The sequence below is a fragment of the Cebus imitator genome, unplaced genomic scaffold (assembly GCF_001604975.1).
Source record: "Cebus imitator isolate Cc_AM_T3 unplaced genomic scaffold, Cebus_imitator-1.0 Scaffold130, whole genome shotgun sequence".
Lineage (NCBI taxonomy): Eukaryota > Metazoa > Chordata > Mammalia > Primates > Cebidae > Cebus > Cebus imitator.
The window spans coordinates 1197853-1212223 of record NW_016107445.1 but is presented as its reverse complement, the minus strand read 5'-3'; the positions used below and the strand labels follow the sequence as shown (position 1 = coordinate 1212223).

At 36.9% G+C, this 14371-nt stretch overlaps 1 protein-coding gene across 1 annotated transcript; it reads right to left on the bottom strand.

Moving 5' to 3' along the window:
* Positions 1-12692: 12692 nt before the first annotated feature.
* LOC108312906 (COX assembly mitochondrial protein homolog) lies at positions 12693-13223 on the bottom strand. The gene has a single exon (XM_017541083.2). It carries the CDS (start codon positions 13168-13170, stop codon positions 12850-12852), a length of 321 nt encoding a protein of 106 aa, XP_017396572.1. The 5' UTR covers positions 13171-13223; the 3' UTR covers positions 12693-12849.
* Positions 13224-14371: the final 1148 nt, after the last annotated feature.

The following is a 14371-nucleotide window of genomic DNA, read 5'->3' as shown; positions in this document are numbered from 1 at the left end:
CGTTTTTTTTTTTCAATATACTTTAAGATGGTGAATCAATTCTCATGAAATGACATACAATAAACCTACTAGAAGTGAGTTTATAAAGAATGTCCAGTGACTAAGTTATAATGAAAAAACTCTCAATAGGACAGAATATGTTTACTGAACAGCAAATAGAAAGAGTGCCAAATTATAATTGAGCTCAGCATGATTTAATCAGGATCAGGCAAGTTCGACAATTTAAATTGCTAGTGTTGGCAGTCTGTTGGTAACCTGATTTTTAACTCAATAAGTAGATGCACAAATTTTTAGTTCATTTGACATATTGAGAAGCTAAGGTAGAGAGAAACTTTTAAAGAACGTGTTTTGTGTCTGTGTATGAGTTTATGATGTTAACAAATATCTATATAAATTCCCAAAATGAGATTAGCATAATAAATGCTTCTAAAAGTCAACCACACATTGATACTTTCGTTGTTAAATAACTGAAAAAAACATTTAATTAGTGAACTGGTGTAAGTGTTAGCACCATATCTGAAAAGAAATCTTGTGTTCTCAGAAAATTTCCAGATTTTGACACTAAACTCCTATTTCTGGAAATAAAACGAGCAAGTGTCTCTTGCACACAATCTGAGTGAGAGGAAAGTTAAAAGTTGCATAGTCCCCATAGCACCCATGATTTTCTTTTTTTTTTATCTGCTGTGGATTCTTCACTGTAGAAAGCTTTGGTTTAATTTTAATCACAAACAGCTGTTTCAGGCAGCTGCCCAGGGTTCAAAGACATTATGTACACAATTATAAAAATGTTCATTTTTCAGAAAGGAGTTAAATAATATAGGTATAGGATGCCTAGGGTTTCAAATGACATCCTTTTCTTCTATTTAAGAATCTATTTACCTAAGATAATTTTTCCCAGCAGCTAAGGAAACAACTCTTATTTCTGAAGGCCTGGAAAAGCCAGTGACAGGTGCCCCAGGGAGGCTGACTTTGTCTTCTCTCCAGATATGCAAATTGTTTATCTCAGAGCAGGGATATTTACACAACCTCCAAACAAATGCTGCTTATCTTTACTCTTAGCTCTCTTAAAAAGAATCACTCATAGGGGCTGACTTAATTGCATCTTTCAAAGTAAATTCTTGGTTACTCGCCCTTCCAATAGGCCGCCAAAAGATACTTGAAGGAATTTCTACCTTCTGCTAACATTTCTGAACCACTGAAAATCCAGCTGAGAATTCCAAGCACTTATCCTCCTGGGATATGAATGCTTGCCACCTACCTAGCAGATGTGATGTCACTTAGCTTCTATCATTTATTATGGCCCGATGTATTGGTTATTTCTGAAAGGGTGACTCAATACTTAAGTAACACAAGTGAAAAGGCAATATTTTTGCATTAGATTCTGTGCTTAAATTTAAGTAAGTTCAGGTATGCATTGCACACCTCTGGAAATCCAATAAACATTGAAAATTCTTTAATAATCTATTTTAGAAAAAAATAAGTTCAACATTCTGGATGAGAGATGTTTACTTATAGTCTTCAAAAATGTTTTATTAATGACAGTTGATAAATGACCCATGATAAGGTCCTAGGCTGGGGGCTGCCACTGAAGATAGTTAAAGAAGATATTTACTTCTCTGGGTCTCAATTTCATTCTCTGCAAAATGGAAAAGTGAGGCTAACATAGAACTGAAAACCTTTGTAAATTTTGCTAAATAAGAGCATTTTAAAAATGCAAACTTCTACAGCTATTATCCTCATTTTATTAAGAAGGATTTTGCATACTCAAAAGTAGAACAACGTAATCTCAGAATACCAGTCTTTAAATAAGTCTAGATTTAAAAAACAACTACATTGTCCTCATTTATCTTATTTTTCTACAGACTTGTAAAAAAATAAAAGCTGAGTACTTATCCTCCAGTAGTGTTTTGAAACCACAGGTGAAAATGATCTCCAAGATTTACTCCCCTTCTCAATCATAGCCTGAAATACTATATTGGTTATTATTATGCTAGAATTTCATCATTAACTGATTACTTCTTTGTCTATTGTTTTCACTGATTTTCAATCCATTTTCCGCCACAGACACTCTTACTTACCTAAATTTCTATGTTAAGGGCATATTTATATTTCTACAGTTAAATCTACAGGTTTATAGTAAGTCACTTCTTTATGTAATTTTATATGTGCTAGGTGATAGTAGTTATCTACTGTGTGAGACCTTTATCATGTCATTATTGAGTGTATAAAATTTAAGAAACAGACTTCAAGGACAGATGAGATCCTCTTCTGTAAATGTTGTGTAAGACATTGGAGAATGCCATAGTTTGCTTCCCATATAGAGCTATATTTCAAAAATCTGATTTCTGGAGAAATTACATTCTTTTTCTAAAACCATGTTACACTCAAATAAAATTTAGTTTTAACACTTTTTTGAAATAAAGAACTTTTAGAGGAAAAAAAATTACAATTCTTTGCCATCTTAAAAACAACAGTGTGCAAACTTTACCTTCTTTTCTTTTTATAACTAACGTCATGCCTATAAACTCCAAGTACTGTGACTCTGGGCTTCACCGAGGCGAGCAGTGTGCTTTCTTCCTCTGCTAAATAACTTTACACTACTATACTATGCTACTATAACGAATATCCTATATACTAGAAACTGTACTATTTTGCAAGCATCATCTAATGAGATCTTTGAGGTTCACGATTCTGCCTATCACAGTTACCCAGCTTTTTAATAAGGAGACCAGGTGAAATAATTTGCGTTAACAAGAAGGTAGAAGAGTCAGACCTGAACACGGACTTCCCATCTTTAGAGCCCATCTTACTGACCACTGATTTGTCCACAATTTCTATGGCTCTCTCTCTTTCTTCAATATTTGTCTCATTCATTTCCTATTATTTTAACAGTACCATGTCTATGCACATACAAGTAATTTGTAGCTTGTGATACACAGCTAGCCCCAACCAGAAAATCAAGACTATTAGAATTAAGGTTCAAATAAGAAAAAGCTTTGAACACTGGTAGGCTTCTCTGCAAATATAGTTTATGATTTGAGTATTTGATTTTATGACATTTTGTGTGTCTTCTTACAGAGCTTATTACTTATTTTCAGATTCTCTTCCACTTGAGAACACCCTTGATATGAAGCACTATGTGGTACTGCATAATATAAATTTAGTGCCCATGTATCTGTTTTATTGTCTATTGTTTTATGTATCTTCTGTTTATCTAACCATAGTCTACAGCTATATTGCACTATATTATTTCTCCCATAAAATGAAAGAGGACCAACTCCTTAGTAAGGTCCTTCCATTTTTTTACCTTATTCCTGCATGACATCAACATTTAACTTAACAGTATTCCCATACAAAAAGCAGTGATAATCATAACTCCGAGCCATACTATATTTTAAAATTCAACCTTAGTTAATAATGACATAGATCATGTTTCCATGAAAACAGATTCTGAGATGAAAATTTACCTGTGGGTGGTTTACTGGTGAGTTCTCTTTGTAACAGCACTTTGAAGAGTGAGAGAAGCCATTTGAGTACACGGAGTAGTTAAATTGAATGCAGTTGTCATGAGGTTTCAGCCAATCCCACGAGAGCTCTGAAAGGGAGATTGCATTTCAGAGAAGCTCCAAATTGAGGCAGGAGGACTGGGCCTTTGCACTCCTGCCTTAGGTAGTTATTGGATGCAGGCTTTCCTTGGAAGAAGGCATGCTCTTGAGGAGAACTCAGCTGAGAGCCATCAATGGGCTACACTACCAACAGATGTGGGAAAGACTGCCTTGATCCTTAAAGGGGGCATGGCTCCCAGAGCATAGGCTTTGATAGACAAGAGCAATACTTTCAAAGGAAAGAGGGAAGCAAGAGGGATACCCAACATACGATGCAGTTTCTAGGGAAGTTCCCAGACAATCTGAAATGAGGTAAGGTAATTTGTGCCTTTATTGTTCAGTATCTAATAATCACTGGAAGTCAGCAACATCACTTTGGGTGAGGCAGTTCCCTTAGATGGAGCACGAAGTCTAGAAAGAGACTCAGTTGTGAGTCATCAGTGGGCAATGATCTTACCAGCTAAGGTAACAGCATTTTCATCTGAATGAGAACCCATGCTTACTGACCCAATGACATCTTTCAAGGTAAGTTCTTGGCTATCTGCCTTTCAGTACACTACCCAAAAATATTAGGAAGAGTGTCTAACTTCTGCAACCACATTATCCATTACAAATAAATATTGATTTAGAGTCTAGAAATATTTAAACTTTCTTCAGACTCAGTCATTTATTTATCTTGCATTCAACAAATATTCCTAAAATAACTAATATGTACTCATTAAGCACTGGGTTGAGTGATGGGGAAATGGTATATGTTACACCAAGACACAAAGACAAGACAAGGTCCTTCATTCATGGAAATTGTATTTTTATGAGGAAAGCAAGCGATGAACTGCTATTAATTCATTTAGTTAATATCTTTATTAAGCCTCTTCTATTTGGACAGATCCTTCTCTAAATTCTAGATACATCACAATGAATAAGACAGAGTGTCTTTACTCTCAAAGATCTAACATATTAGTGGGAGAGATAGACAACATGAGTGACCAAATAAAAGAATACAAGCCCTTCAAATAGTGATAAGTGCTATGGAGAAAACAATAATTCGTTGTTATGTTTTTTGTTTGTTTGTTTTTAGACAGAGTCTCACTCTGTTGCCCAGGCTGGAGAGCAGTGGCAAGATCTCAACTCACTGCAACCTCTGCCCCCCAGGTTTAAGCCATTCTCCTGCTTTAGCCTCCTGAGTAGCTGGGATTACAGGCACGTGCCACCACACCTGGCTAATTTCTGTATTTTTAGTAGAGATGGGGTTTCACCATGTTCTTCAGACTGGTCTCGATCTCCTGACCTTGTGATCCACCCAGCTAGTCCTCCCAAAATGCTGGGATTACAGGTATAAGCCACTGTGCCTGGCCATAATGTAAAAATGCTAGGTAATGCTAATGTAATGCAAAAATGCTATGGAGAAAATAACAGTCATGTGATGAGCAATCAAAGGGATAAAGGATGGTCAAGAAAGAAATGGCTAAGCAGGTGACATTTGAGATGAGGCTTGATTGATGAGAACAAGCATACCATGTAAAGGCCAGAGGGAAATGTGCTCAAGCACAGGTGACAAGTGAATGTCCTGAGTGGAACAGGAAAACAGATGACAGATCTACGGTTGGGCAGAGTGAGGAGAGGGGTAGATGGTGAGCTAGTAAGCAGCCGTTGTAGGCCACAGGAAAAGTTTGACTCTCTTAAGCATTGGGAAACTACTGGAGGATTTTAAGCAGGGACATACTAAATCTGACAGATTTTGGAAAAAGGTTATTGTGGATACAATGAAAAAATCGGACATTCGAGGATGCATGTGAAAGCAGGTGCTCCTGTCAGAGTGATACTGCAGTAGCCTAGTTAGAGATGTTGGTGACAGAATGGCATAATAACATTATAGATGGAAATCAATCAACGTTTATGCAATAATTTTGGAGACAGAGGTGACTGACTGTTAGGCTAAGCACAGGGGGAAAAGAGAGGAATCAAGGATGATTCTATTTCACTTGAGTCTACAATAGACAAGCAGAAAAATGAAGTAATAATAGAAGTGGTAAAAACTCTGAGGATGATGTGATAGGGGGTGTTGAGAGACAGATTATTCCACCTGGAGATAGTGTGGTCACAGAAGGATTTTTGTGAAGGTTGCATTTGAACAGAGATCTGCGGCGTGAGAAGGAACTGGCTGGTCATTGAAAACCTGAGGCTGGAGTGAACAGTTGAAAGGGGAAAGTCCTGACACCAGGACGAGGAATTGGAATGAACAGTAGTCAATTATAACTGGAGCATAGTGAGAGAGGGGAATATGCTAGGATACGGTTGCAAAGCAAAGCAAGAGCCATAAAATAGCTACTTAGGATTTTGTTCCTAACCCTGTATTTAAATCAGTACATTCATTTATTAGATAAAAAGCTTTGAGTGGAAACTGGAAGACAACCAGCATGGCTGGGGACAGAGTGAAGTTCTCAGAACTCCCAGTATTTGGCAGAGCTGATTTGTTTTAACACTTCTTATTTCCTAGGGCCACTTGGAGATCTTTTACTTGTGCTTCAAGATTCCATATGACTGAATAAATTAAAAATTCATTTGTGGCTTTTAGTTGTAAATTTAGAATTAATTTTTGGCGGGTTTACTAACAATAATAATATAGAACACATGTAATGTTCAAAATGCTTTCTATTTTCAACATTTTTTTGTCAGGTAATGTGAACATTATTATACTCATTTTATCAATGAGCTAAGATGAGTCATGATGTAGTTTAGTGGACTTGGCCAAAATGAACTCCTGATTAATGGAGGAATTAGGATTAGAATTCAGGTCCTTCGTCTCTTAGTCCAGATTCCCTGCTGACACACGCTTTTTTCTCTGTTAATGATGAACCATCACAGAGAATAATGTTTCACAGACAACATTTTTGGAGTCTTACTTGGCATGAGTAAGACTACAGAGAGACGTTGCCGAAAACAGCTTTCTGCAGAGCAGGGAATGCTTGAAGACAAAGTAGGGAGGAAGAAGCAAGCTGGAAAACTCACCAGAAAATTTAAAATGAATATAGTTTAAGGTTTTCTTTTCTATTTTCATTTCTAGTCTTTCCCTTTCCTGGAAAATGCTCATTTTTCTAAGATTGAGAAAAAAATCACTGGTCTCTCACACACCTATTTTACAGCTAGGAAGTTGGTTCTTATACTATTTCTTTTTATAGTACTTCTTTCCATTTGAAACATATAGGGTTACTGTAGATTTGTGTGTGTGTGTGTGTGTGTGTGTGTGTGTGTGTGTGTGTGTACCACTTAGATTTTTAAGCATTTGCATGTGGAGGGCAGAAACAGTATCATTTAGGTATTTGGTAAATGTTACAGTACATTGTGTGAATACTTGACAAGCATTTTACCAGGCTAGGTGATTCAGCTTTTTTATTTTAAGTAAGAAATTATAAAAGGACAGTTATTATTTCTCATTTGTTCGTTACCTAATAAGTATCTATCCAAAGAATAGAGGCATCCTATCTGAAGGCGAGTCTCATGTGTTCACATGGGTGCATGTTCAAGTGGGCTGGAGAACTTATATTGATCATAAGCTATGGCTGACTTGATTTTTTTAAAAAGTATAGACCAAAGTGTGTGCCCAAAATAAAACTTCTTGTGAAATTATTCTTTAAAAAAAGTGTTAGCTGGAAATTTGGTTGAATAATTCTACAAATAAGGGCAATAGATCTTTTTTTTTTTTTTTGAGACGGAGTTTCGCTCTTGTTACCCAGGCTGGAGTGCAATGGCACGATCTCGGCTCACCGCAACCTCCGCCTCCTGGGTTCAGGCAATTCTCCTGCCTCAGCCTCCTGAGTAGCTGGGATTACAGGCACGCACCACCATGCCCAGCTAATTTTTTGTAGTTTTAGTAGAGATGGGGTTTCACCATGTTGACCAGGATGGTCTTGATCTCTTGACCTCGTGATCCACCCGCCTCGGCCTCCCAAAGTGCTGGGATTACAGGCGTGAGCCACCGCGCCCGGCCGTCAATAGATCTTTTTGTATTAACTGGCCCTTCTGCAGTAAAGGTGTAAGGCTCTTACTTTAAAGTAATCCAATGTCTTGAAAATGCATTATTGGGTTCATATAGAAAAACAATTTGACTTTTCTCAATAGTCCATTTAAGTATATGTAGATTCTTCTGTAGTATGAACTTTTGGGACATGTGTGGATAATTGTGAGATTCTCTTATGTTTTTAATTTTTCCATCTGAAACCGAAAACCATGATCCTTCTTCACCTTAGTTATCAGTTAATGGCTATGGTTAGATAAAAGAACTTTAGATCAATAATGCAAAAAAAGAGATTACTCAGAAGATTTATTAGTAAACGTAGAAAAGTTAGATGTGTCTTTATAATAATAGTTTAAAATATTAATGATAATAGCATTATCAAGTAGCATGGAGCTATTTATTTTAACTACCGTTGAAAGTATTGATGATAATAACATTATTATTAAGTGGTATGGGGCTATTTAACTATCTCTTTGATGTGGTTGAAACAAACTCTAAGATGAAAGCTAATAACTGCCCATTTCTTTGTTCTCGTCCCCAGTTGATCGCAGCTACTTACAGTTCCTTTTGAGAGATACCTGAAAAGATATGTTTGAAAATGTCTTCTTTGAGCAGTCCAAATTTTCATATGCTGTATAAGTCTTTGTGTGCTCGCTCTCTCTCTCTCTCTCTCTCTCTCTCTTTCTGTTTAATGAATGTTAAAATCACAATGAATGTTTTGGTCATTTCAAGACCATGAAAAATATTCATGTATTAAGCTGAATATTTTTCAGATATGGGTTTTTATCAAAGAGAAATAACACGTTTTTAAAGCTAAACAATCAAATATAGATATGCTGAGTAACAAGAAACCAGCAAATACTTCTTTGCTTACATCTGTTACATCATGTGAGTATTAGACATGCACTTGTACTACTTTACCCTTCCCTGCTTTGAAGTTTAAAATATTTTGCATAAATCATTTTTGGTAAATAACTATCTCAAAATATAAGCTTCAACACACTTCGGTGACACTCCAGGAAACACTTTGGAACCTCTTTAAGAATATTGTCAGAAGTTGAGAGGGATTTGTTTCAGGCATGACATAAAATATAAAAATTGAATTGCTAACACAAACTTAAGACCAAAACATCATATAACCTCTCTGTGTTTTGGACCCATCATGTCTGTCTATTTGGATAAAAACTATTGGATGCACATTTTTTGGTGAGCTGTCAACAGTGAAGCATGAAAACAGATGTGTTTCTGCTATTTTCATTATTAGGGAAATAAAAGCAGCTGTGCTGGGCTTGTGTGTGAAGAAAGCTCTCAGCAAGGCCTTCACACTCAAAGCTGGAAAACCTGGCAGTGTAGACCAGGATTTACATCATGAACGTCTTCAAACAAGGCCACTGGGGACAAATGCTGGGTGTTATTGAGGATTTCACTCCTGTCTGGAGTTGTTGGTTCAGTTTTTCTGATATCAAAGCTTTGTGTGAGAATATATGCTAAAGCTAGGTAAAGTCATCATGGCCTTAATTTGCATAAGGCAATATGAAAGATTATTTCAGAACTGCACTTTGTCAGAATTTGTGACTCTGTCACTTTAAAAAGTGAATGTTGCTTATTATATTTGTGTTGGGGGATGGTGGGTGAGAGGTGCAAACTGATGAAAGTGGTTTGATACAGTTCTGCTAAGACTATCTAGACAAAGAAGATCAAATATGTGTTTTCTAGGCACAGTACACACAATGGGGGAAAATGCAGCATATTTGGGGAAAGAAAAATAAATCAAAGTATAAAAACAGAGTCTTCTTTTATGCACTTGCAGATCTGACAATAACCAGATGCTAAGGTTTTTTTTTGCATCAAATTGGTCTCTTTTTTTGTCCAGAAGGGCTATTTTGGGTTCAGTTTGGAAAATCTGTCACAGAAGTTTACTTGTCTCAAGCTTTTGCTTCCTTCTGTAGGTGTCTGCTGTTTGTGTTTGTGTGTGGAAAGAGGGATAGGGAGGAGATTCTGTGTGTGCATTTGTATGTTTATGCATAAGGCTACTTATATATGTGTGTATTGGTCCATTCTCATGCTGCTAACAACAACATACCTGACACTGGGTAATTTATAAAGAAAAGAGGTTTAATTGACTTACACTTCCGAATGGCAGGGAGATCTCAGGAAACTTACAATCATGGTAGAAGGGGAACGAAATACATCTCCACATAGCAGCAGCAAGAAGAGCCGAGCAAAAGGGGAAAAGCCCCTTATACATTCATCAGATCTCCTGAGAACTCACTCACTATCATGAGAATAGCATGAGGGTAACTGCCCCCATGATTCAATTCCCTCCAACCAGGTCCCTCCCACAACACATGGGGATTATGGGAACTACAATTCAAGATCAGATTTGGGTGGGGACATAGCCAAACCACATCAATGTGGCTATGTGCTTTTCCTGCCTTTACGTAGAACAGAAGTTATCTCTTAGCAAAGAGAACAGAGACAAAAATGAGAGAATAATGAAACTGGATTTCTCTATATTGATCTGAAGCTTGAAGTGATGTTATACTAATGACAGAATTTAAAAAGATTAAAGTAAAGAGACTGATAAAAGGGAACAGTGACATATTTCACTCTGTGAAATTATATAAGTACTGCATTTATTTATAGTATCTTGAGAAATTTTCCCAAGGGGAGAAATGTAAAAGGACTACAGATAATCAAAAAAAGTACTAAACTTAAGAGTATAGGTTTTGCTTTAAAATATAGATACTATGCTTTCTTTAGGTAACTATGATAATAGCTCACCACTGTAGCTTTAATTAGAATCTCCAAGTGTGATATAGCTACAGGTGTTCTGATAAGAAATGAAACTCTGTGGTGTTTTCATATTCATTTTTACAAACTGCTTGTGTGCAATAATTTACTAAAAGCTTTTGATTTTCTCTTTCTCTCATCATACATATTTTTTTTTTTTTTTTTGAGACAGGGTCTCACACTTTTGTCCATCCTGGAGTGCAGAGGCATGAACTTGGTTCACTGAAGTCTCTTAACTCCTGGGTTCAAGGGATCCTCCTGCCTCAGCCTTTGAGTAGCTACAATAGTTCACCGCTGCACCTGGATAATCATACATATATTTTTTTGGTAGGGTCTCTGTATGTTTTCCAGGCTGGTCTCAAACTTCTGGCCTCAAGCAATTAATTCTCCCACCTCAACTTACCAAAGTGCTGGGATTATAGGTGTGAACCACCTGCACTGGGTCATAAATTTTAAAAGGTTGTTTATTGAAGCAATTTTAAGAGGAGAGTAAGGAAGAAGAGCAAATTTAGGTACAGATTTCAAAAGTCTTGGCATGAGCTCTAAAACTTCTGCCCACACAAGAAATTGTAGAGAGCTACTTAGAGTCTTTTTTTCCCAGGTGAATATTTCTGATGCTACAAATTTAGTTCAAATATTAATTTTTATTTTCATAACATTCCCATTATCTCCTTTTTCAGTCTCTCTCTCTCTCTTCCCTGTTATATCTGGCTTTAAAATTATATTACTACTAGCTTATTCTTGACTAAGCTTAGAACAACCTAGTGTGAGAAAATGGTTTAAACATTGTAGTTATGGAATGGTTATTAGTAATGCTGGTTCAAACATGCTGCTTATCTAATCAACTCTCAAAGAAGAGTTTTTAAAAATTTTAACACAAATTTTGTCACATTTTATTGATTCATACTATGATTCTCAAAAAATGACTATCTCTAGGTTTTCCCTACTGAGTATTTTGGACTTGTATATTGAATGAAAACTCAGGGAACATCACTCTGTAAGAGCAGGAGGTGAAGGCAGATGCCGGGGGAGGGAAAGAAAGTAGCAGCCTCAGGCTTTACATTCTCCAAGGAGCACCCCGCAGAAATATAAATGCCCACCAAACCCGCAGCAAGGCCGTCTGGAAGTAACTTCTAAGTTTGTGTCTCACTCTCTCACATTCCTACCTTCTCATAGGACATTCACTCTTTTTTTGTTTGAAATCTACAATGTTGGGATTAACCTAAACTTTGTATTGGTGTTCAAACCTACTGCTAAATTCAGTTTAACCTATTGCAATCTGGGCTCTTTCCCTTGCCCTCAGAGTAATTCTCTTATACCACCCCATTCTCATCCTACCTCTCTGACTTCTCTTCTTGGTTTCATGAGGGGCTTCTTTTTTTCTGTCTTCTAAACTTTTGATGATTTTTGTTTTAATAGCACATACTTTATCTGAAAGATGACATTGTATTTCAGGGTTTTATCTATGGCCTGTTAAAGATTTCTCCAGTATAGACGTCTCTTGGGAAAAAAAAAAAAAAACATATTTATCTCTTTTGAATATCTATGCCTGAAATTCAGTCTCTTTCATCTCAGCCTCCTCAATCAGCCTCCCTTCCCTGCTCCTTCTCCTATGACCTTCTATACAACCCTTTCTCTTACATCATTCACTGCTGAATGTTTACCAAATCATACAGATGTTCTTTTAAGAATATTCCGTGATCCTCATATCACCCAGAAAAAATCAAAAGGTCTCCTCCCAGAATGTGGCTTTGTTGGGTAATGAGTGTTTTAAATTAAAAACCCTTAGAGATCAACAGGCTTTGGAAGAGACTTTTTCCCCCATCTACATAAAGATAGGACCCATCAAGGAGAACATTTCGTCTTGTTCCCCTCCCCATGTTATCTTATTATCCGTTATAAAAAAGAAGATCAACAAAATGTGACTACACCTGGACAGACACTTTTTCAAGATAATGACTGTCTTCTAGGAACATTTTAATTCCAAATTAAATGACAGAGAACTATTTTTACAAGTTAGTTTCTGTTGTCCACCCAATCTTTTTCTCCAGTAATTATTTATTGTTCCTCAATAGAATTTCTCTTCTTCCCCCTTCCATAACCTGTTTTACCAGGTGGGATCCAAGCTCCATTCTTTCTGTAACCTCCAGATGGTATATAAGCTCATGTACCACATTTGGAAAGTTAGGTCTTCATTCTAAAGGCTCCCCTGTGTACATGTTAAATAAGTTGTGTGCCTTTTCTACTATTAATCTGCATTTTGCAAGCTGATTTTTTTCTTTTTTTGAAATAAAATATTTATTTCAGATAAAATTAGTATTTCCATAATTAAGATAAACACATTCTTATCTTCAGTCCATTATTTAAGGTGATTAATGCTATAAAATGACTTCCATGCATATTATTAGATTTCCTGAATGTCATTTGAATATCAGCCTACATGCTTGTGGGAAGCTTCTGCAGCCTTTTCTGTGCAGGAATTCCAGTTCTTCTGAATTCTTCCCTTTCCTTCAGGTATTCCATTTTGCATTCTTCATAAAAGGCTGGATCAGTATAGTAAGCAGTTAGGCATTCTTTCAATGCAGAGTTTTCTTTCCGACATTTTATTACCATAAGAAGTCCAGAGTCCTTGCAACATTTGGTAAAATCTTGAATTTGTTCGGAACACCTCTCTCTGGCCTTTTCTCTCATTTTTTTAGGGATCAAAACATCTGTTTTGACATGTCTGAGATGCTGGTCTGCGGGGTCAAGCGCCATCTCGGTGGGCGGAGAAGAAGGCAGCCGCTTAGCGGCTCCGAGGGCAAGCGGGGAGGGCCAAGCTGATTTTTTTCTAGGGAAACTTCTGAGGGCCAACGGGAAAGCTGGACTTAACATGCTTCTGTTATCATTTCTTGCCTGGATTACTATGATAACCTTCTAGCTGGTCTCACTGTCTAAAAATATTCATTCCTTAAGCCCATGCTTCACATCACTATCAGAGTGGGCCATCAAAAATCCATTTTAGTACCATCCTATTCAAACCATAAAATTGCTCTACTTGACTAAGTATATAAATTTTCTATTAATTAGACACTTCTACATTTCAGTCCTACTCCTCATCCCAGTTTGGTGCCACGGCTTCCTTTTGCACTTTATTTCTCTTACCTTCATCCCCTTGTTCCTGCTGTTTCCTCTGACTGAATCATCCTTCCCTCCTATCTTCATCTAACTTTTGCTCACTCATCAATGTATCAACTCCTTCACAATGCCTTCCCGACTGCCCTTCAGACTGTCACCTGGAGGGATAAGATTTCCTCCAGTGGTTTGGGCCTCATGATTGAAACAACTGCTTCTGCACCTAAAACTGAAGCAGTGATACAGAGTGGCACTGAATGGGTGGTAATAAGCAGGCAATAAGGCTGTAGCCCCCAAGCTTCTATATTTTTCTAGAAAATTGGAAAACAGCCAAGTGGCAAAGGTTAAATTAAGGGCAATGCTTCTTTATTCAAGGCAAATATTTTAAACAGGTAGCATCCATTATATGGAGAAAGTTTAGCGTGGTAAGTTGAGAGGGTTGGGGCAGGGGTGGGTGGTGAGGTGTGTAGAAGAGAGAAGACAGTAAATAAAAAGAAGGAGTGATTTCAGGTTTAAAATTGTGTCCAAAGCTTTGGCTACGATTACTCCCAGACAGAACTGAGTAAGAACAAAAACATGGAAGCCTATTAAGCTTTTGAAGACATTGTATTGTCAAAGAATCCACATGTTACGCTTACAAAGACTTACTATTATTCAAGTCCTACATCAGATAATTCTGTAAACTAGATTGCAAAGCTGAGCAGCCATCAAACATACTTTCTTTCTTTCTTTCTTCTTTCTTTCTCTCTCTTCCTTTCTTTTGTTCTTTGATTCATTCGTTCTTTTAGATGGAGTTTTGCCCTTGTTACCCAGGCTGGAGTGCGATGGCATGATCTTGGCTTAC

What these genes read in the sequence shown, in the direction of transcription:
- LOC108312906 (XM_017541083.2), bottom strand. Translation starts at nt 13,170, where the DNA reads ATGGCGCTTGACCCCGCAGACCAGCATCTCAGACATGTCAAAACAGAT.